This window comes from Ursus americanus, chromosome 4 (genome assembly GCF_024610735.1).
Source record: "Ursus americanus isolate L20-20 chromosome 4, mUrsAme1.1.p, whole genome shotgun sequence".
Taxonomy (NCBI): Eukaryota; Metazoa; Chordata; class Mammalia; order Carnivora; family Ursidae; genus Ursus; species Ursus americanus.
Window position 1 is genome coordinate 23,006,005 of NC_142130.1, and position 23,903 is coordinate 23,029,907.

The window sequence follows — 23,903 nt, forward strand, 5'->3', positions numbered from 1 at the left end:
CCTCTCCCCACAACAGCACTTTTTATTTATTTATTTATTTGAATCCTTTCCCTAGGTCTTCCCTTCTCCTGCAAATAGTCAAAGTACTTGCAGGCACTTCTTCATAACCCTGTTGTGAGTTCCCTCATCATGCTGGCAGCACTTCTCAAACACGTTCCGGTTTGGCCATATCCATCTCACATTGTGGTGCTCAGGAATAAATTCAGCTCTCAAACAGGTCTGATCAAGGTAGGACAGAACGCAGATATCCATTTGCCTTACTTGACACTATGAGTCTATTAATAAATCCTACGATCACAGTCAGTGGTTTGGTTAAATAAAAAAATGTATCAAAAGAAATCTCGGCAACCCCTAAAAGCCGTGCTTCTGAAAAGTACTGAACAACACAGGAACACCTCATGATATACCGTGTGCTAGCCAGTCTCCAAAGATGGCTGTCCACAGTCTCCCTGCGCCCTGTGTGAGCCGCTCTCCCGTGACATGCGCAGTCCATTCTCTGACCCCACTGCGTCTGGGCCAGGCCAGTGGAATGTGGAGACGGTTCTGTTTAGGGACCCCGGAGTCCAGGCGTTAAAAAGGCCTGATTTTATGCTCTTGGAGTCCGGGGCCACATGTAAGAAGTCCAGGCCAGCCAGCTGGAGACAGAGGCCCCATGGAGAGGCCCTGAGAGATGATAAAGCACTTGGAGCAAACAGTCCCACAGAGGAACACTGAGGTACCAACATGGCGGTGGGTACGCCCGCTGGATCACGTGAGGCATCTCCCTCCTCCCCACCCCCCCAAGCCCCAAACACCGAGGAGCAGGGACCAGCCATCCCAGCCGTGCCCGGTCACGGGAAAAAACAAAATGGCTGTTATAACCCACGAGGCTGAAGTTGTTTTGATGCAGCAGATAACTGAATTCAGGAGGTAACTGTTAGGGTGAAGAGAACAGCATATGAAATAGCCTCTCATCTCTGTTTTACACACACACACACACACACACACACACACTAGTAGTGGTTATCACTGGGAGACGGGATCATGGGTAGCTTGAAATTTCATCCGTTTTTTTTATACTTGTTTTTATTTTGTGACAAAAATATTCTTAATATCACAGTATGTTTTTTACAAGCACTTTGCTGACTCACATTAAGCTTACCATATATATATATATACACATACATATATACACATACATATATATGTATGTATCAACTGTGTGTGTGTGTGTGGGTGGGTGGGTGTACATATAAAATAAATAAATACATCTCCAAGGGCAGCTTTAACATGGCTCCCCGGCCCCCAGCAGAAGGCCACCAGAAAAGGAATAGGGTTTTTGTTATATAAACAGAGTACACCAAGATCCTCTTATCCTGAAATTCTTGGCCTCTCCTACCTGGTAACCCCACCGGGGAAAGTTCCCAATTCTTAGGCTCTACACTTCAGCTATTCCACTACCACAAAGCTCCTGTTTATGTAGTTATGAAGAGCAGTTGCTATGGCAATGCAATCTGACTGAATACCAGCATGTGTCTAAAATTGGTAGAAGTGCCTTTTTCAGGGTTTCCTCTGAGGATTAATCATTTTCCAAGAACTGTAGCTTTTTTTCCTCTCCCCTGTTACAACAACAGGCCAGAGCACCTGTCCGGTCCCGGGACATGAACAAGATGAGGAGGGGTCAGAAAAGGACAAAGCCGATGGGTGATAAAGAGACCCAAGCCACAAAGGAACCCCCTTCTCGGGGCGCCTGGGTGGCACAGCGGTTAAGCGTCTGCCTTCGGCTCAGGGCGTGATCCCTGTGTTATGGGATCGAGCCCCACATCAGGCTCCTCCGCTATGAGCCTGCTTCTTCCTCTCCCACTCCCCCTGCTTGTGTTCCCTCTCTCACTGGCTGTCTCTATCTCTGTCAAATAAATAAATAAAATCTTTAAAAAAAAAAAAAAAAAGGAACCCCCTTCTCCTAAATACCCTGGTTTCTTTTCGACCCCTGCCTCCCCTACTGCTTTGCCACATGTGGACCCCTCTGTCCCTCCACTCCCTCCACCCACTACTCTTTTTGCCTGGCCATCTTTCGGGTTCTTCTATCTTCTTGACTCCTTTCCCTTCGCTGACCCCGAGTTGTAGGCAGACCCTTGGCCCTGTTTCCCACCTTCTCTTCCCTCACATGCTTGCTATCTGAAGTGCTTTCATTCCTGTTGTTGTCCCTTCCTTGCTGCCTCCACACAATGATTCCCATGTCAGAGCTGGAGCCTAGCTCTCCTTCCCACTGTCTTCCCACCACCACCCCTCCCAGACCCGTAGGATGCCTCACTTGGAAAGCAGTGCCCTCCACAATGGGCTCTTATTTATCATTCCAGTTCTTGCCCCCACTCCTTTCCTACCACCACCACCACATGCCCTAAGCTCCGAGTCTGTCACCTGCTTGCAGTTCTCTGAAGCTACCATGATGACCTTCTCTCCTCCCTGTCTTCTCAAGCCACTTCCTCTGCCTGCAGTGCTCTCCTCCCTCCTACTAGTGTTCCTGGCATCTGGAAACCACAGCTGCATCAGGAAGCCTCCCACCAGGCTAGGCTAGGTCTCCCCCTCTGTGCTCCCCACTCCTTAGCACCTGTCATGCTGAACATCATTGTTTGAGTCCCATCTATCTTTCCCTACTAGGCTGGGAGCTCTTTGAGGGCAGGGATTGTGTCTCCCTCCTTGCTGGTTCCCTGGAACCTGGTGCATATGAATGAGAAGTGGATGTGTCATCACCATCCCAAAATCAACATTCCCAAACCGTCCCCACCAGCCTTGAATACTAATGTTGGCATCTGTCATAGATTCACAGCCTTCAGGGGTATCTTCGCTGGCTTCCTTTCGTTCTGTAAATGTTGGTGATATGTCCACCACAGGTTTCCACGGATCAGCCTTTGTTCATTGCCACCATCCATCCTAGCCCCGATACTCAGCTCAGACTAGATTTCATCCCATGGCCCCTGCTCGACCTCCCTGACCTGACAGCTTCTATATTCAGGCCACCCTGCACACAGCTATCAGATTCCTGGCTGTGAACTTTACCACCTTGGTCCAAACCTACACTTTGACCTAAGGCCTCCTACTATACCCATCCCTCCTCTCTCCTCCCCCACACCCTCCTCTCTCTCCTTCTCTCCATAGAGCCCAGAGGTTCTCCTCACCACCCACACACATCCCTCTCTGTGCCTCTCTCCCTTTGTTTCTGTTGTTTCTCCCCCTCCCCGACTACCTACTACTCACATTTTAAACTTCTGTCCTCCACAGAGTGCACCCAGCCAAATCCTCTGTTGTGGGGTAAATTGTATCCCCTCCCCCCAAATTCACATGTTGAAGTCTTGACCACTCCCCTCCAGCACCTCAGAATATAACCTTATTTGGAAATAGGGTCATTACAGATGTAGTTAGTTAGGATAAGTCATACTGGAATAGGGTGGGTCTAATACAATATGATTGTGTCCATGTAAAAAGGGAAATTTGGGTATGGAGACACACACACACACACACACACACACAGGGAGAATGTCATGGAGAGACAGAGAGAAGAGAGCCATCTACAAGTCAAAGAGAGAAGCCTAGAACACATTCTTCCCTTACAGTCCTCAGGAGAAACCAACCCTGCTGATTTCACACTTGTAACCTCCAGAACCGTTAGATACTTTCTGTGGTTCTAAGCCTCCCAGATTGTGGGCACTCTGTCACAGGAGGCTAGCAAGCTAATACACTCCCCCATACCAATTTCCCCTAGCTTTAAATTCCCTTCTCATTTATGTGCTCAGTCTAGACAGCTCTGCCAGAGGTGGCTGCCTGCTGCCTTAAACCTGTTCTTTGCTTGTGTTATGAACACATTTCTGATTCCCTAACAAGATTTTGATTCCTCAAGAGCAAGCCTTTTCTTCGTGCTTCTTTTTCATCCCTGACAGGGCCGGTACTTGGCTCACCGACAGAGCATGCTGAATTAAATGGCCTGTACCCTGGAAAGTGAGGCCTTGCTCCTTGTCAATACATTTTAGAGTTTCTCTAAGCCCATCAAGGTCAGACAGGAGGCCATGGGCTCCAGGAAGCCAACAGGGAGACTGACCAGACGCCCCACGGGGGGCCTCCTGTTGACCATGGGGAGCACAAGAGTCATGGGTGTCAGGCCTGGGAGGAATCACAGGAAGAGGTCATCTAGTCCAGCTCTCTCATTGTGCAGAAGAGGACAGAGGCTCTGGGGGTTTGGGGCTGTCACATCACAGAAAGCAAGAGCCACAGGAGGCCCTGGAGCCCAATCTTTAGGTTCCCAGACCAGTACTGTGGACAAGAGCTGCCTGCCCCGTGGGAGCGGGGCAGGCTGCCAAAAGGCCATACAAAGGCTACCTGGGCAAGCTTTGTAGGGCAGGTCAACTTGCCATTGCCCTAGCGATTTACAAAAGCACCAGTATAATTAACATGAAGGGAGAGGTGATTAGAACAAAGGGGCAGGGCAGGCAGTGCAGCTGGGAGGTCTGCAAAGCATAGGGCTCTGTAAAACGTTGGTGCCACCGCACAAACACCATGGTCGCCGTGTGTGCAGAAGGCAGCGGTCAGGGGGTGGTTCAGCCTCGGCAAATTCCTGCCATGTCAGGATTAGAAGTAGTCTGGGCAGGGCACAGCTGTGTGCCCGCATGGGAACATCGGCCTTGCCACCAGTGTGTCCGAGGCATTGCAATTGTTCCTGGGTATAACTACTGGGAAACCAAGAGCCCCAGTTGAAAGGCCAGGCATATTCAGAACAGAGTCAAGAAAGAGACACACATCAGAATTCTGTATCTTACTGAAAAAAGGCACTGGGTCCAAACACAAGAGTATAGTAAAGCCAGTGACTGAGTAATCTTCTAACTATGCAGCCTTCAGCCTTTCAAAAATTACGCTGTAAACAGGTTTTAATGACTTGAGAAAATACAGTATTATGTTAGGCAGAAAATGTAGGCTAAAGAAAAAAAAAAGGTACTGTATACTCAGGAACTCAACCATGTAAAGCAATATGCACAGGAGGGGAGTGTTCCAAAATGTTCATGAGTTTGGCTGTGATTTTTAACCTACTCTTTATTTCTTCCCCTGTATATTCCAAATTTCTATGGTGAGTGTGGATCATTTATAGAGTGTAAAGATAATTGTTTTTATGTTTAAAGACACCGGTTCTGTGTTTATAAGGAAATATAATCTGTCAGGCCCAACCTCATTCTCTGTGGCTTTTTAACAATTATACCACCCTGCTCTCCAGAAATGTTCTCCCTGCACCGAGAGGAAATCCTGCCCTAGGTGGGGTCAATCCATTTACTCACATTCTGAATATTTCTGGAGTTGGTCAAATTCTTCTGGAGTGAGGGAGACCCACCGTTCTTCACTCATCTTTAAGCTGAGTGTGAGTGCTTGAGGCCAGGGATGGAGTTTTGTTCACCAGGGTGAAGCTGAGGCCCAGCCCAGGGCCTGGCTCATTGCAGGTACACGATGGACTGACCCTTCGGGAGACTTGGAGGACCCACGTGTCTATGGCGGTGGTGGGCACTGTTCAGCAGATGCGAGAAGGCCTGTGCTATTGCTCCAACAGCATGCTTCTATCGTAGTCAAGGTCGTCAGAAGTCCTGGCTCCTCCTGGGAGAAGTAGAAACATACTGTGAATGGGAGTGTTAAAATTCGTAAGTCACCCTTTCTTATAAAAGAAATTCCCAACTGTTCTCTGGGGAAAGACCTATGTGGAGGCAGTGGTTCCCAAGGTAGGGGTGGATGTCTCTTCAAGGAAGTCTGAAGAGGGCATACAGACCAGACCAGCACAACTCCAGTTGGGTGGCCTATCCAAATAGGTACTCATACTCCTCAACTCAGGAAATTTTACATATCTCACAGGAGAGGTGGTAGTAGGACCACCTGAGGGCATCCTCAAGGCATGAAAACGCCTCAGGCTATCAGATGCCTCATAAGTTAAGTAGGGACAGTACTTCTCTGCCATGACTTGAAAGGTAAGCCAGTCTCTCTTCCACAGATTTCTAAATTCCACCATTACCCTGAACATTCCAATACCCACAAGGCTGGCTAACACCCCAGTGACTAAAGTGGTTTGCTTTCCTCTCAGAATCATACAAAGGTGATTAGAGGGAAGACCTGTCCGCCCCAGTGCAGGGGAACCTGTGGGAGGGAAAGGGAATGGATTCACACAGAAGCTTAGCATCTTTTCCTTTGAGGCCCTCCTGGCACGGTGGCTCCAGCAGTCATACCATCAGCCATGATGCCCATCTAGCGGGTTGTGAAACTGACCTGGTGGGCCAAGGCCAGCATTTAAAAACACAAAAATTGAATAGGATAGAGTGGAATGATGCAAAATGGAATTGAAAATAAGAGTGCATCTCTTTTCAGTTATACATACAGGTTTACTGATCATAACGTAAAATGTATTTCTTATTCTGGGTTGAGTTTTACAAAAAATGTTGGAAAGCCACCAACCTAATAGGGGGAGAAATAAAGACTGATGTTACCAAAGAAGCTCAGATTTCCTAAATCAGGATCCACGTTGCAGGGTCAGACATCAAGTTAAGTCTGGGAGTCTGGAGCATATGAAGGATGGTGGAGGGGCTGGACGAGACCACCCGGTGAGGAGGGGGGCTTGTGTGGCTATCTGGGGGAGCTCATGAACTTGGTTGGTGTGGACCTGGAGGGTGGGGGAAGATGCTGGAAGGAGACTCTGGCTCTGGAAAGAGGACCTTCCACCAATCAGAGCTCTCCACTAGTAGGTGGGAATGCATGGCAAAGGAGTGAGATGCCTGAAGCCCCAGGAGCATCCAAGTTCTATTTTCTCTTCTTAAACCATCCAGTTCTCTCCTTAATCCACTGCCCGCCTGGATTCTGCTCCTTGGTACCTACTCTTGCCAGGGTCCTCGGTGACACAATTGTCAAATCCAGTAGGCATTTTTGCTGCGTTTGTTTCTCTTTGCAGCTTCTGCTGTGGCAGGAAACAGCCCCCTGGAAACAATCTTATCTTTCAGAGTGTTCCCCCTCAGTCTCCTTTCACTTCTTTTGCCATCGTTAAATACTGGCGTTTCCCAAGAGTCAACCTCAGCCCTCTCCTGGCTCTATACCCCTGCCCTGAAGGGCCCAGTGCCACAGCTTCAGTGATCCCCAGACATGCTGCCCCAGCACTCGCTCCTCAATCCACATCTGAATATCCAACTGTCCGCAGTGGCTCCTCTGTGTGTCCCAGACCACCCCAAATTGGCACGTTCCCATGCCCCCAGCCTGCCCCTCCTCTACATTCTGGTCACACCCCGAGAGTAGCGAGGACACAGACCAGAATCCTGAGGCTCAGCCTCAGCTCTTCCCTTTCCTCTCCTGCCAAACCCAGGTGACCGTCTGTTGTGTGTCCCCTCCTCTCCGTCATGCCAGCTTCATCAGCTCAGACCCTCATCGTCTCGCGTCCAGTCTCTACCAACGGCCTCCCCAGTGGCTCCCTGCCTTGGCTTTTACTCTCCTGCCCTGGGTCTGCTCTAAATTGCCAACCAGTTCACATCTCTCCCGGTAATAAAATTCTTCAGCGATTTTCTATTGCCTATAGAATACGATGTAATCTTCTTTTTATGATACACAAAGCTCTTTATGATCTGCCCTCTGATGATCAATTCAGTCCAAAAGTGAGGGGTGACCTTTAGAAACATTTTCCATCATACCAGGGAATTCAACATTACCACTGGTGTTACTATGGCTGTGGCTGTCATTTAGAGGACGCTTACTTTACCCTATATGCTTTACAGAGATTAGCCCATTTGTCCTCCTAACAACCATGTAGTACATTCAGCATTGCCTTCCTTATTTTTAGATGAGGAAAATGAGGCAAGGTGTTCAGTAAATATGGTGCAGAAGAAGGAACCTCCAAGCTTTTGTATAAGAATGCCTCTTGGCCGTATCATTCTGCACACTTCCAGAAACACAGAGCTAGCTCTGAGGGGACTGACAGACACATTGCCTGAGAGAACACCATGGAACTCCAAGTCAGAAGACAGGGCCTTTGAATTCTGCTCTACCTCCTACTTGCTATTTGACATTAGACAAAGTTTGTGTTTCTTGACCCTTGGTTTCTTGACCTCAAAAATGGGGATACTAATAAAAGTCTCACTGAGCTTGTGCTAGGATTAAGTGAGTGAATATATGCAAAAACCAAACAAACAGAAAACCCCAAAAACCTCACCTAATATAATGCCTAACACTCAGCAGGCACTCAATAAATAATCGTCATGATCATCCTAATTGCAAATACAAACTTAGCGATATGACTTAGCCAATCAGCTGAGATCAGTTGGGTGCAAAGTCTTTGTGTGGGGCCATAGATTTCTGAACTGGATCTTCTCCTGCTCCAAGTTGTTGTAATTGTGTAATTACTCATCAAACTTTTATCGAGGAGTTTTAGCATCCACTGATGATTTTTGCCTGGATTAATTATTTTATGATTTTATTTATATATTTTTTTAGAGAGAGGGAGAGTGTGTGAGTTGGGGAGGGTGTAGAGGGAGAGGGAGAGACAGAATCTTAAGCAGGCTCCACACCCAGCACCGAGTCCAGCACAGGGCTCGATCCCACGACCCTGAGATCATGACCTGCACCGAAACCAAGAGTCAGATGCTTAATCGAATGAGCCACTCAGGCGCCCCTGGATTAATTATTATCATGACAGAGAACTTTTAATTCTATCACTCCCTCTATATTTATTAGTTTGGATTCTACTGTAAGGAAGAGCTTTCTCTTTATTTCTTTATGTCAGTTTACTTAAATATATTAATTTATACTATAAATAAATATATAAAATATAAATATAATATATGTAAATATCTACATAGATATGAATGTATGCTATGTTTACATATAATATATGTATTTATTTATATTAATGGATTCTTATTTTATTCAGAGGGTTATCATCCATCACTATTATTATTGTTTTGATTCGAATTGTCCCAAATTTGGCCAGTAGAAGCTCATTCAAGTTGATTTCCTGTTCTTCAGACATCTTCCCATCATTCTTTGAGAACATCTTTATTTTCTAGTACTACAGAATGTTTCAATCTCGCCCTGTACTTCCTCAATTGTAGTCTTGAAATCAGTCATTTCTCCAAAGCACAGATTCCTTTTAGTGGAGAATGGTACTAGAAGCCAAGCTTTGGGCACTAGGTATGTGCATTGCTACTGGGATGTCATGGTTTCTAGGCTTTATCAGGGACAGGGCCAGAAAATATAAGCAGGTATACACACACATCTCATCTCTGGCTGGCTGGCTGTCTGTCCATCCATCCATCCATCCATCCATCCATCCATCCATCCATGTTAAAAACCCCAAGTTCACACTCAGACTTCCAACTATAGTCCAATATTATAGTGTCAACTGTAGACTTCCCCTCATTCCATGTTTTTAAGCTTCCTTCTCCAACAAACTTCCTTTCCATCATCTACAATATATTTATTTGCTCAATCCTTAAATACACAGAAAGGAGTTTCAGAATTGCTAGCTACAACTCTGTGAAAAACAAAAAAGAGTTTGAGATTTGTCTTCAACCAACAAAGCACATCCTCAAAGACCTATTTTCCAAAGTTACTTACATTAGTTCTTTCACACTCCTATTCATTTCTGTTTGTATTTCACTCTAGGGTTTTTCCCTCCATTCTCAATGATTCTTTCTAATATGCTTTCTTCAGAGAAGCCTGGCTGCCCCCATTCCTTTTACTCTGTGCCCATCCCTCTCCTTTCCATCTTATTCCCACTCATCCCTTCTAGTTTCTAGTTTATCTTTCCTGTTTGTTTTTGCACCAGCGAGCAGATTGTTGGATATTTTTTATTTCCCCTTCTTTATTACACCAAAGGCAGTCTTTGGAAATTGTTTTTTTTTTTTTTCACTTAACAATACATCCCATGAATCATTCCATATCTGTTCATAGAGATTTTCCTCAGAACCAAATTGGATCCTAACACTTACTTGCTTGAAAACCTTTGGTGGCTTCGCTTGGACCTTTTTGGGCAGGCTTTTTAGCCAGTTCCAGAAAATCCTTTACCTGTGGTACAACTCACCTCCCCATCTTCACTCCAATTATCTCCTGCCCCACATGTTCCACGTTCTAGCCAAATCATCCTTCTGTCTCCTCCTAGCACCAAGCAAAGCACCTGGCACGTGGCAGTACCTCATAAACATTAGTTAGTAGACTGACAAACACACCATGCCTTTAGTCTACCTGGAATGTCCCTCACTCTTTCCTTCCCATAACAAACCACTACTCATATCTGGTTCCAGATTAAAAGGTCACTTCTCTTCTATAGTTTTTTTTTTTTAACTCTTTGAGCAAACTAAACTGTTCTCCCAGAGGTTCCCACAGAACACACAGGTCCTCTATGCTTCTCTATTGTGGTGGGTGACAGTCCCGTGTAGGAGACAGACACCCCAACCGATAATTAACACACAGGATGGGAAGTGTGGTGGTACAGACATGTTCAGGGAGTTAGGAGGCCATCTTGTAGCTGGCACAGGGGCGTGGGAAGACTCCTGAAGGAGCTGAGGAGGAGTAACAAGGTAAAGAGGTATATTTTACAGTAATTCAACAAATACTCATTATCATCATTGTCGCGCATAGCTCAGTGCTCGGCTTCAGGGTGGAAGAAGCTGCCCCATTCATCTCTATTGGGAGAAGTTAGGGGCCTGAAACATGGCCTGACTGTCCAGATGGTCACTGCCGACCACACTCCCACATGACTGCCCCGCTGGTTTTCTGCCTTTGACAGAGAAGGCAGCCACCACTCAAGAGGCTTGCTCCCGACATCACTCAGCATAACCCTTTCAGCAGCCCGCCCGACACGCCCCTCACGGCGGCTCTTTAGAGTAGGCACAATCTTCTTATTACCACCCTGAATATCTTTCCTGACAGGAGAAAATGTAATAGGGTTTTCTAAATAACACTCAGATTGGGTATTGTCAGGCTTGGATGGGAGAAGAGTGTTTTATGTCCCGACGGCTATGCCACTCGGAGCACTTGCTTCGGCTCCCCGGGCCCCAGTGACCTTGCCTGTCAAATGAGGGGGTAGGCATAATGGTTGCTAACACATTTTCTAGCTCTGCAATTTCATATCCCAGATCAAACTCTATTTGTTCTGTACAGATGTCAGCATGGAAATCACAAGTCAGAAGGAAGATGGCATATTCAATGGGTATTGACTTGAGCCCCAGGTCTCTATTCATCCGAATGAATCAGCCATAGCCAATTACCCAGAACAAACACCCCTTCATCTCCTCCTTGCTCTCATAAAAACATTAATTCATGAATATGGCATCAGATTGGGGGAGCTTATTTATATGCACCCAATGATTTATGACAAACCCATAATGAGTACTTTTTTCTAAGGGAAGAATGACTAAGAGCCAGAAAGATAAGAATCCCTCTCTCCTCCCAACCGTGTGACGAGTCCCATCTTGATAACTGTCCTGTCTCTGGGCTTGCGCTCCTGCTGACCCCTCTTAAACTCTGTAACTCCTGTGTTGCCCTTGGAGTTCAATTCCAATGTCACCTACTCCAAGAAGCTCCCTTTAATGGCCTGGGCTGGGCTTGTCTTCTCTGCTCTTCAATAGCTCGTGGGGCTTTTCTCCTTTATGACACTTGCCACACTGCAGTATACTTGCCAACTCTTCCCTGTGAGACTCTGATCTCCTTCGGGGTGGCAACAGTGTCCTCCTGCCTGCTCTGTGGCTCTAGCGACTACAAGATTTCTGAGCGCTCATTTCTTGACCAGTAGAAAAGTAGTTCTCAACGTTTACTGACAGAGATAATTTGCATGGAGTGAAAGATCTTACCATACCTGTTTGCACTTTCCAGCAGAAAAATCATTTTAAAATTAAAATTAATAATAATAATTTCAATTAATTAATATTAATATTAAACCCTAATTTTAATATTAAATAATGCACACATTTTAATATGAAAATAATGACCTGCAAATCTGTAACTATAAACTACCATCTATAAACTTGTAACAGTCACTTTATTTGGCTTAACTTGACAGTATGTTCCAAGTTACTTAAGTTGCTTGAATTCATTAATGAATTGTCAGTATGATAGTTTATCACACCAGCGGTCCCTCCCAAACCATGCCCCCTGATATTCATGCCCATTTTGGTCCCTTCCCCTTGAGTCTGGACTGTGCCTGGCACTTGCTTTAACCAAGGGAATGCAGTAGAAGGGACAGTGTGTCAGAGTCAGGCCTGGCAGCTTCTGTTTTTGTGTTCCTGAGAGCCCTGAACTGCCCTGTCAGGAGCTCGGCCACCTTACTGGAGAGATCACAGGGGTACCACATGGACAGAGGGAGGCTTAACATCACCTGGAGGAGAAGGGAGCAACCCAGCTATGATGGTGAAAACTGAAGACCCCGCTGTGTGATCCTACGTAAGCCATTCCGGCCAGCAAGCAGTCACTTATGCTGTTCTGGCTGTGCGGCCGGACATGGAAGACAAGAAGCTATTTTGGATTTGGCTACCTCAGTAGACAGGATGTGCAGCAGAGATAAGCTGTCCCTGCTGAGCCCTGTCTGAATTCCTCATGCACAGAATTATTCAGGATACTAAAATGATGGCTGAGCCACTAGATTTGAGGGCAGTTATTTATGCGGTCATAGAGCATCAAAACCACTCCATCAACGCTTCTGGGTTCAGAGTACATATGTACCTGTTTAGCAAGAGAATATGCATGATTCATGCTCGAACTGCAACTTGTTCACGTCTTAATATCTAGTAATTGGAAAATTATAGGCCTAGAATATTTTTGAGGCAGCTCTGTGTCACTACATGCTGTTAGGTTAACCAAATATCCTCCACAAGCTAATACGATAATGATGAAGGTACGTGAACTCTGATTTCTAATTAAAAGGCAAGAATAGCAGTTGCTGAACACCACAACCAACTCAGAGCAAATCCGACGCTGCAAGACAGGACTTTCCCCGCAGGTCTCAGCGTTCTAACCATCTAGCTGAGGGAGGAGGCAGCAGCGGTTCCGTATTTAGAAGCAGCCGGACTCCACAGATAACTGAATTAGAGCCCCCTGGGGAACTTAGTAATGAGCCAATTTGAGTTTATGAATAGCAAATATGAGTAATCCCTAATAACTCATTTAATAAATTACCAGTGTATAGTCCTTATACAAACATAAAAATAAAAGTCTTGGGATGGCGTGCAACCCATAACAATTCAAAGACTTCCAGTTAAGGACTCTGCATCTCATTAGCAGCCTCAGCCTGAGCCTAAGAATCCCTGCTCTGGGGGTGCTGGGAAAATGGGAGGCTGAACGAAGCTGCCCAGATGCAGGGGCCTGGTACCCAGGAAAGGCGTGCAGTGTCCGGGGAGAAGTGGAGACCGGCTGTTTGAAGGCGGGCTGCCTTTGGCACAAGCAGGCAGTTGTCAGGTGGGAGAGCATTTACAGCCCAGGGGCGTCCCAGCTGGAGTGTGGGTCCCTCGATCGCTTAATTATTCACCTGTTCAACATATCATTCTAACAATAAGCCACAGCAGCAACCTCCATTTCTAGACTATCACACATCTGGTGCTTTACACGCTTCATCAGCAACAGTCACCAAACCCTGTGAGGAAGGTATTTTCTATGCCCATTTTACAGCGGCAAAAACAGTGCCAGAGTGATTGACCCAAGTTCACCCATCAGTAGGTGACAGAACTGGTATTTGAACCCAAGTCTGTTTGGTCCCAAAGCCCATGGTCTTTCCTTTCATGATAATACAATATAACGAAGGAGTGCCAGGCCCTGTGTTACGTGCTGATGCCATCAACTAAGCCAACTAGGGAGGACCTAAACCCTCATCCTCAACCTGGAAGATAAACTGGAAGCCAGAGGAAAAACCTTGGCATGCCCCTGGAAAGCCAATAGTATTTGAGGGAAATAACTATGTTATATTAAACATGAACACAGAATGGAACAGAAGAATGTAAAATATGCAGGAATTTGGAGGTAAAACATGAGACTTCGAAAAAACGTGCTCTTGCCCTTCGGTCATCTCTGCTCTCTCCACATGGGAGAATGTAGTCTTGGCTTTGCCACTAGGGGTGCTACAGTGGAAATGCTAAGGAACTGGGGTTGCAAAGAGAAACACCCTGGCCTCATTGAGCTCCAGAGCTGGAGGGAGGTGGGGGGGGTGGCGGGGGTAGGGCGCAAGTGCTGGGCTGATGCAGGGAAAGGACCATGAGGGGGAAGCCTCCTTCAAGAAATTACTACTTGGGGAAAATGACTCTTATCCAGCATCAGGGAGCCTTCTTCCCAAAGCATTAAGCACAAGTGTGTTGTTGAAATTAGACCAGAATTTAAATCTTGCCTCTACCACTTACAACTATGTGACATTAAACAAGTGGTTCTTCATCTCTAAATGAAAAAAATAATAATAGTAACACATGTTTCACAGGGGTTGGTATGAGAATGATTTGTATAAAGTTTATGAGAATCTTTTAGCAAGTAAAATTTCCTAACAGTGCTTCTTAAAGCATGGTCCTCACACCAGCAGTTACTGGCATTGCCAGGAAGATGGAAGAAAACCAAATTCTTGAAACAGACCTCCAGAAATTTAGGGTGGCCCCGCAATCTGTGTTTTACAAAGCCCTGGAGATTCTGATGCATACCGGTGTTTTATAACCACTGCTTTACCTAATGTAATGGACAGCACTAAGAAGAGAAGCTTGGGATGCGTGGAGTTATTCCTTCTCCTTAAGAGGGCCCTAAAGCAGATAGATTCCAGACCTCTCAGCTCCACTTTCCCGAGGCAGGAAAACATTCTAGGGAAGCCAGAGCTGCATGACTGCCAGATGCCTGTTATTCTGCCTAGTTACTAAAATTCTCATGTTATGATTTATATCCCCTGAAGAATTTTCCCTTCTTTACAATCTGGATCTATGTTTTATGTTCCTCCTGTGACATTTTGTGCCAAATGTATCATCTGGAGAGGGCACAGAACAGATAACAGGAGTTTCCTACCATAAAGTGAAGGGCAAAACCCAACAAACAGAAAAGCCTGAAAGGGTGAGAAAGTGGCAAGTCGGTTCCCACCACAGCTCATTCCAGTGTTAGAAATCGAAGGGAAGGGACATGGCAAGGCACGAGTATGGGGCCTGGCAGGTCTAGAAAAAGAGAGCACTGTAAAACACAGCGTGATGTCAGGCGTGCTTATGTTGGCATGTGTGGTAACAATACCCACAACAAAACCACGCCAAAGACTCAACATTCACGTTTGGAACAGTGAGGGAAACGACGTTTAGCTTGGACAGGCCCCGCAGACCAGGAGGAACGTGTGGTGAGCTGGCCCGTGAGCATTCTCTACTTCATTCTCCTCTCCCTCCTCTGCTGCCTTCCGCCTCCTGTTCTCAAATTCTCCTTTCTGTTTCTTTCCTCCCACTTTCTGCTTCCCATAACAACCTCAACAACAGCTACCATTTGTTGAGAATCTACTGCCTGTTCTACACGAACAGAATCCTCAGAACCATCTTTCAAAGTAAGAATTATTATGCCACCGTACCTAGCATCAGACTCCTTGCAGGCAGCTGAGCCATCATTCAAACCCAAGTCGGCCTGAACACCTAGGAAGATCATGAATACCATGTCTGATTGTAAACTGCCTGAGGACCAATTTTCTGGCTCATCTGAGGAGCCCAGGACTTAGTTTATAAAAGGCTCTGAGCTGTCAGGTGCCTCTTCCTCTACCAACTTCAGAGAATAACAATGTCCTTACAGACAATCATGTCATAATAATTAAGCACCATGGACAACAGCACCTAGGGGTGCTTGCATCTCATTCTGACTCCAGACAACATGTCCCTGGATGGCCCTCTTCACCCTAAAGGTGTCTAGGCCCCAGTCTGAAAAACACCTCATTAATAATAACTTTTACAACATGCCAGACTGTCGTAATTAATTCACGTGAATTATCTAGTTGACTACTCACAACCACCCTATGTGATAGATACAAATATTTCTCCCATTTTAAAGATGAGGAGACTGAAGCACAAAGGTTTAAGTAGCTTGTCCTAGGTCATGTAGCTATTAACGGATGGATTATGCAGGATTCCAATCCAGGTAATTGACTCTGGAGGTGGTTCTTCACCATTATGCCATGTGACACAAAGATAACAGGGGCACTGAAATCACACAGCAGCACCTGGTGTATATCTGTAAGGCAGTCATCAAGAAATACAAATATATTTGTAACGATTTTAAAACAGTCTTATTTGGGAGCACCTGGGTGGCTCAGTGGGTTGAGCGTCCAACTCTTGATTTGGGCTCAGGTCATGATCTCAGGGTCGTGAGATTGAACTGTACACTGGGCTCCATGCTGGGCGTGGAGCCTGCTTAAGATTCTCCCTCTCCCTCTGCCCCTCTTCTCTGTCTCCCTCTCCCTCTCAAAATAAAATAAAATAAAATAAAATAAAATAAAATAAAATAAAATAAAATAAAATAAAAAAGTCTTACTTGAATAAAACACAAAACCTAAAACATTTCATAGGGGGCTCATGAATTCCAGTTTCAGAGACACCACAGTTTGGTAGAGTTTTGGAAACTGGGAAGAAAGACACATTCGTTTCCCAAGCAAATCAGAGAAGGTAGAGTGACATGGCCTGGAGCCCTCGGGTCTAATGCTGGTTCTGACATTTAGTAGCTGGCTGACTTTGAACAAGTCACTTCTACTCTTTAGACCTCAAGTTCCTCATCTGATAACTGTAGAGAGTGGAGTAGTAATATTTAAGGTTTCTTCTAATTGTAATTCTATTTTCCTTCCAGAAGTGTTAGACATCAACTCTTTGCTTTTGACACATCATATCTGGTACCATCATTTTAGGCTGGGAAATGTCATGTTTTGATATTCATTTAAGTCCTACTTCATAGGATAGCCACAAGAGTAAGATACCACTGCCAAATTATCAAATTGTTAACAATTAAAAATAGGTAAAATCCTTACTGGTAAGAAAGCAATAAAATGGAAACTCTCCAACACTGCTGGTATGGAAGTATATTAGCCAAAATGGCACAACATATCAATAGCCTCAGAATGTACATTTCCATGTAATTTTACTTCTGTCAGTTTATCTTAAGAAATTAATTACAGACAATAACAACAGCAGTACATCTGCAATTACTATTACTACCTCTACAAGATTTCAACTCCAAGGATATTTGTGGAAGCACTGTTCGTAAGAGCAGAAATTCCAAATGTCTCACAGTATGGGATTGCTAAATACATTTTGGTTATATGCATCTAAGTAAATATCCTGAAGTCAGTGAAACTCAGTTAAAAAAAAATCTATGGAGAAATGTCTCATACAGATTAAACGTCAACAGTCAGAAGTCAGTTAAACTATTAAAACTATATTTGTAGTAGATGCTGAACTGTGCCAACCAGATCTCCTTTTGGAAAGAAGGATTTATTCCCCTAGCTGCTTGGGAGTGCTGCTGGCAGACAGCTCTTAGCTGTCAGCCCTTTTTAGGAATTGCCTTAGCTGGAAAGAGCTGCCTTGCCCAAGGTCATGGCCCCTCCCTGGGCAACCCACAAGCAATTCCTGAATGATACAAAGTAGGAGGCGGGGGCTCTAATACAGGCCCAGCCCTCTCAGCCTAGTGAAAACAACTCAGCAGGGCCATCCCAGTCCAACTTCTAACTTTGCCAAATCCTGCTCTGTCCCTTCCCTTCCACAAGTAGTGATCCCAAGAGCACTCCCTTTAAACCTAATAACTCTCCTGCACTGCCAACTCCATCTCAGAATCTGCTCCCCAGGAAATCAGATCTGCAACAATATGGAAATTAAGGGAAAAGAATCCCGCGTATTCTTAAGTAACTTCTTGTTTAAAAATTAAAACATGGAAGCATTACATATCAATTTAGGAGATGTGCAATTTGGTTATAACAATGCTTAAAGGACATGCTGTAGCTTTAAATGAATTTCTTAGAAAACAAGAAAGATGAAAAAAAAAATGAACTAAACCTCAACTCAAGATGTCAGAAGAGGAAAAGAAATCTAAATAAAGCTGAGGGGGGCAGTACTGAAGATAAAGGCTGAAAGTAATGAGCTAGCATCCAAGACAGAACAACTGGGTAGTTAGTAAGAGCAAATGCTCTTTTGATTGTTTTGAAAAAAAAATCAATAAGACAGACAATTCTTTGGGGCAGAGAGATAGAGGTAGGGAGAGAAACTGAGATAAAGGAGGAGGAGGGGGAGGAAGAAGAGGAGGGGGAAGTGGGGGAAGAGAAGGGAGAGGACAAGGAGGAAGAGGAAACCCACAATATTAGGAATGAAAAAGGAGGCATAACTATAAATGCAAGAGATTTTATTAAATTATGAAAAAATAAGATATTCAACTTTATAGCGTCACATTGGAAAAACCAGATGACAAAATTTTGAGAAAACAGAAATTTTCAAAAGTGACTCAAAAACTAGAAAAGCCTGACGTGTCCAATAATAACAGATGAAACTCGATCAATATTCAAAAGTCTACTTGCCCCGCCCTCCTGGTCCGGCCAGTATTACAGGCAAGTTCTAAGAATCATCAAAGAATAGATAATTCTCTTACATAAGTTGTTCCAGAGCATAGAAAAAGATGTTATGTTACAGTTTATTTTATGAGGCTAGTATAACCCAATTACAAAAATAGAATAAGGAGAGCACAAATAAAAATAAATTATAGACCAATCTCCTTACTAAATTAAGCAACCCCTCCCCATAAACCCTCCAAATTTGGTACAGTATTAAAAGGACAAAGGACAATACATAGAGTTTATTCTAGGAAAGCAAGGATGGATCAAAATTATAAAACCTATATAATTCACTATATTAACAGAATCAAAGAGAAATTCATATGACCATCTCAATAAATTCAGAAAAAAAGTTGATAAAATTCAATACCCAAGTAGGATGAAAAAGCAAACGACATTAGAAGCAAAGCAAAAAAGCAAAGCACATTAGAAGGTAAATGGAACACCCTCTATTTCACAATAGCTACCTACCAAAACCCCACAGCAAACCTCACACTTAAATGGCGAAGTACTGGAATCACTGCCATTAAAATCAAGGACAAGATAAGGATGCATGTTATGACTTCTACTATTCAACAAACTATTAGAGCTCCTAACCAATGCAATTAAATAAGAAGCAATAAGAGGTATACGTATTGGAACAGAAAAGATGAAGGCATCACAGTTTTTAAATGCTATGATAGTATACCTAGAAAAACCAAGAGAATGAAATAAACTATTAAGGCATTTCAACAAAGTGACTGTATATAAAATCAATATTTGAAAATGAATTGCTTTCCTTTATACAAGCAATAGCCAATTAGGCTAGAAAAAGATCTCTTTCAAAATTTTAATGAAAAGTAGTGTTCCCTGAAATAAATCTAACAAGAAATGTGTAAGACCTTTATGAAGAAATCGATAAAAATTTATTGAAGGACATAAAGGAAAACCTGAATAAATGGAGAAATATCTTATTCATGGAAAGGAAGGTTCAAGTTAGATCTGGTACTACTTACTATGTATGTGACCTTGGAAAATTTTTAAATCTTAATCTATCCAACCCTTAGGGTCCTCATGTATAAAATGAGAATAATGGAATCTCCCTTACAGTTATTGTGACTATTAGAACTAGTACAAGTAAATAGTTTGGGGTGCCTGGGTGGCTCAGTCAGTCAAGTGCCAGCTTTCAGCTCAGGTCATGATCCCAGGGTCCTGGGATTGAGTCCCACATCGGGCTCCTTGCTCAGCGGGTCTGCTTCTCCCTTTGCCTGATACTCCCCCTGCTTGTGCTCTCTCTCTCTCTCTGTCAAATAAATAAGTAAAATCTTTAAAAAAAAAAAAAAAGAAGGAAACAGTGTTTTAAGAACCTCAAAATCATATGCAATATTTTCAATGGTGCAAATATATGTATGTAACCTCAAAAAAGAGACATATGAAAGAATGCACATAAAATCTCATAATTAATACCTCCAAGGAACACATAGAAATTAGAAGTGGAGTTTCCATTATCTGTATGTTTTAAATCTTTTAAAAAGGGGGATATATTATTTATATAATTTCTTAAATATAAAGGAGACTTCTGTTTTTCCCTCCATTTTGGTCTGCTTTCTCTTTCCTCTGGCACAACCCAAATCAATCTTCTCCAAGTTTACCTATATTGGTTAGAGATTGAAGAACACTGACTTGAAAGTAGAAGTACTTGAAGGTATTCATACTACATATGGACATGTAATGTGTGCGGGCTTGTAGTATGAACAAGGCACATTATGCGTCTTTTTGTACTTTATGAGTATTCCATGCATATACGTGAACTATGTATAAATGTATACCACAGTTAAATAAATGAATTACCTACCTCTGAAATTCTCCTACACCAGCACTGTTATTCTGTACATCACAGTGGATTGTTTTCCAACTTGAAATCCTATCTACTACTTATCTTTTCTATAAAGTTTGGTTAAAATAATGATGTTCGAAAGGCAATTAAACTTCTACACTCACACATCCCTTAGTAAAATACTCTGCTAGGAGCTGTGAGGGCTTCAGGGAGAATAAGGAATAAGGAATGATCTCAGTCCTTAGCGAGCTGACAGTCTATGAGGGATGCCCCAAAGCTGCCATAAAAGCTTAGCTGTGTGAGTTCAAAGCTGTGGAGTTCAGAGACAGAAGAGATCAGTGCGCTCATGTGGTTGACTGGGAAGAAAGGATGGAGGAAAAGACTCATTTACTAAGTGTACTCAACATGTTTACATTGGGGAGAGGAATGACTGAAATCAAAACCTCAAGACTCCTAAACTCGGTCTAATTTAAGAGTTTCTTCATGCTAGGAGATTATTATTTTTTTTAAGTAGGCTCCACACCCAGCATGGAGCCCAACACGGGGCTTGAACTCATGACCCTGAAATTAAGACCTGAGCTAGGAGCAAGAATTGATGCTTGACTGACTGAGCCACCCAGGAGCCCCTGTGCTACAAGATTATGTCTTATAGTTTCAATTTCAATAAAAATTATAGTTAATGGATTCCTCAGTTCAAACTAATTAGGAGTGTGTCATTTCATTTCCCCCAAGTCTTCCAAACTCATGAGCCCTTTTCATTCATGGGTCTGTACAGGTTGGCAATGGGTGAGACGTCAAAGGGCCAGGGCCCTGGAGCCCCTGTGCTGTAAAGGGCTTCTCCTCCACTGCTTCTTCACACTACTGGTTTCTGATGAGGACAACAACAGGCCAACAGTATCCTATGCATGGAAATCTACGTCTGTTAGAAAAGAGTATCCATCTGGAGTCCAACCCAAGTTTGCATCTCACCTGTGACATTTCCTAGATTTGTGGTCTTGAGCACATTACTTATTCTTACTTAATCTCTCCGAGCCCAGGTTTTCCCAGCTGGAAAATGGGAATAATGGTGTCACCTTACAGAACAGGATTAGATATCATGAATACAGATTTCCTAGCACAGTGTCTGGCACGTAAGGCTCAACGGATGCCATCTGCCTTCCCTTCTTCTTTGTCGAATGCACATAACTGTGCCAATATTCCCCAATACCTTAAAATAGGGCCCCCTCCATAAAATAATGGAGAAAGGGGTTTAAGATGAGAGAAGGTATGAATTTAGGGATGGAAAGGAAAGATGATGCTTTTCAGAGCCAGCTATTTTAAAAGATGAAATGGTATAAATTTTACTTGCACCCCTAGAAGCAATTAATGAATAAAGCAGAAGACTATGACATGGGAATTTTGTGGCAACTTTTGCTTGGAGTAATTAGGAGTGGCTGCATACATGAGCTAGATTTAGGACGCTGGGGGGTTTGGAAAGAGCACAGAGTTAGTCCTTTGGCTGAATGTATTTAATAAATTATCATTCAAATGGAGAGGCCTCCCTGGGTGAATCACTTTCAACTAGACAAAAATAGCCAACAGAAATCAGCCCCCACTAAAGAAGAAGAAGAAAGAAAAAAATCATTTGATTTGATTGACTGACATTGTTTTGAACAGAGCGTGAAATAACATGCCGAGCTTAGTTTGGTCAGAAAGACATCCTGCTGCTGATGAAATCACATGCATTTATTCAGTTCACCAACCATTTCCTAGGTGTGACTTTTAAATATATAAATAGATCTACTCTCAAACTTATCTTCCTCCTACCTCCACCTCCAAAATGAAATAACACAGATTTTCCTCACTTTTTCAATGGAAATGTCATTCTCCACATTCAGTGGGCTTGATAATCGGTATTATTTACCTTCGACCTCCTCCCTCCTCCCCAAAATTTCAATACCAAAACAACTTAGCAACTGTTTTATATTATCTCTCAGCAACGTCCCTTTCTTGTGCCAGACAGTACCCCCAATTTCTGAGTAATTGGCTCTAGCTTCTGCCTCTGATCTTTAGAACTGCCTCCCTCCATTCTAGCCCTCCCTGTGTCTGAGGACTTTACCCTACGAAACCCCACCAGTTTCACTTACTTTCTTTCTCAAGAACCAATTCTTGCCTCTTATTGACTATCGGTTTGTGTTCAATTCCTTTTCCAGGCATTCGAGGTCCTATATGATCTAGTCTGACCTGCTCTCTCACTAGTTTTAGGCAAGACAGTGAAAAACCTGGGTATAGGGATGGTGTTGTCATCCACTCTTTCTGCTAACAGTTGGGATTCTGGGACAAAAAAGAAGCAAAGAGCGTCAACACTGGCTATCGCTTTCTGAGCCACAATTCACCATATGCTGACGGGGAATTCATGTCTAGTAATGAGAGGCTTGTACCTCTTGAGCATGGGGGGCATGTATTTGCCTAGAGGCTGATGGGGAAGAGGGTCAAAGAGCTGGGATCATGCCAGGAATATTGCCAAAGTGTAGAACTACTGGTAAAACAAAGACAAACATGAGAGGCAGGTGCCTGGTGACACATACACATATACAACACACATACATGTGGTTACAAGGTGTGCTAGAAACTGCATTTATGGACCGACATGTCTCTATGGCCACATGGCTTTGGATCCAAAATTGGTTTATAATGGGAATTCATGTCTCTAAAGATAGAGCACCTAGAATATCTCATGACTGAGCAGAAAAGGGTGAGGAACATGTGCTATATCATTGTGAGGATTTTCTACAGGCCACTTGGCCACAAGAAGGAGATGGGGGGGTGCCTTCCTAGCCACTACTGCTCTGGCACAAAGGAAGCTGGGGCAGAGAAAGAGAATTCGAACTGGCTGAACGTCTGCAGAAAGCCTCATTTGGCTAAAAGTAGAGAATCAGACTAGTGTTTTTATTTCCCTTGTTGACATGGAGTAAAGAAATTTAAGCGAATAAAGTCCTCTGGACCTCATTCCAACAGATTTTCCTCACTTTTTCAATGGAAATGTCCTCCTCCACATTCAACAGCCTTGATAATTGGTATTATTTACCTTCGACCTCCTTCCTCCTCCCAAAATTTCAATACCAAATCAGAAACTAACTTGCTAAGTGAAGCAGGCATAAGAAGCATCTTGAGAGAAAGAATTCACTCCAACTCAGAGGTCATGATTGTTAAGAAGAAACCTGCTTGTACAAAATAGCCAAGGACTTTAGATTTAGGCAGATACCAGAGGAAAAAGGAATGATTCATTAAAAAAAAAATGCCTGCAAGACTAACACATGGTTCGTATCTGAAAAGGATATTTAGAAATAAAGGCAAGGGCACACGATCATGGAATACATAGGAAGATGCCACAAATTTATACGAATTACATCATGAAAAATAGCCGAGAATGATCTGAAAATTCTAGTACAAAAAAACAACAACTATATTAGCCAAGAAAAGGTTGGGGGGTGGGTGGGTAGTTTGGGAAGTGGGCTGGTTAATTTCAGAGCAAGAAGAGCAAAGAGTAGTTTGGTCTATAGT

The 23,903-nt window shown here is 43.6% G+C and overlaps 1 protein-coding gene across 4 annotated transcripts in view; it reads right to left on the reverse strand.

The window, feature by feature from the left end:
• The window catches only part of DGKG (diacylglycerol kinase gamma), a 203,539-nt gene that overhangs the window by 164,079 nt on the left and 15,557 nt on the right, over window positions 1–23,903 (reverse strand). For all 4 annotated transcript variants that reach the window (XM_087861478.1, XM_087861477.1, XM_087861476.1 and 1 more), the window contains exon 2: window positions 5,301–5,610. In XM_087861478.1, the coding sequence (XP_087717604.1) occupies window positions 5,301–5,367 (67 nt within the window). In that variant the 5' untranslated portion in view covers window positions 5,368–5,610. The remainder of the gene's footprint in view (window positions 1–5,300; window positions 5,611–23,903) is intronic.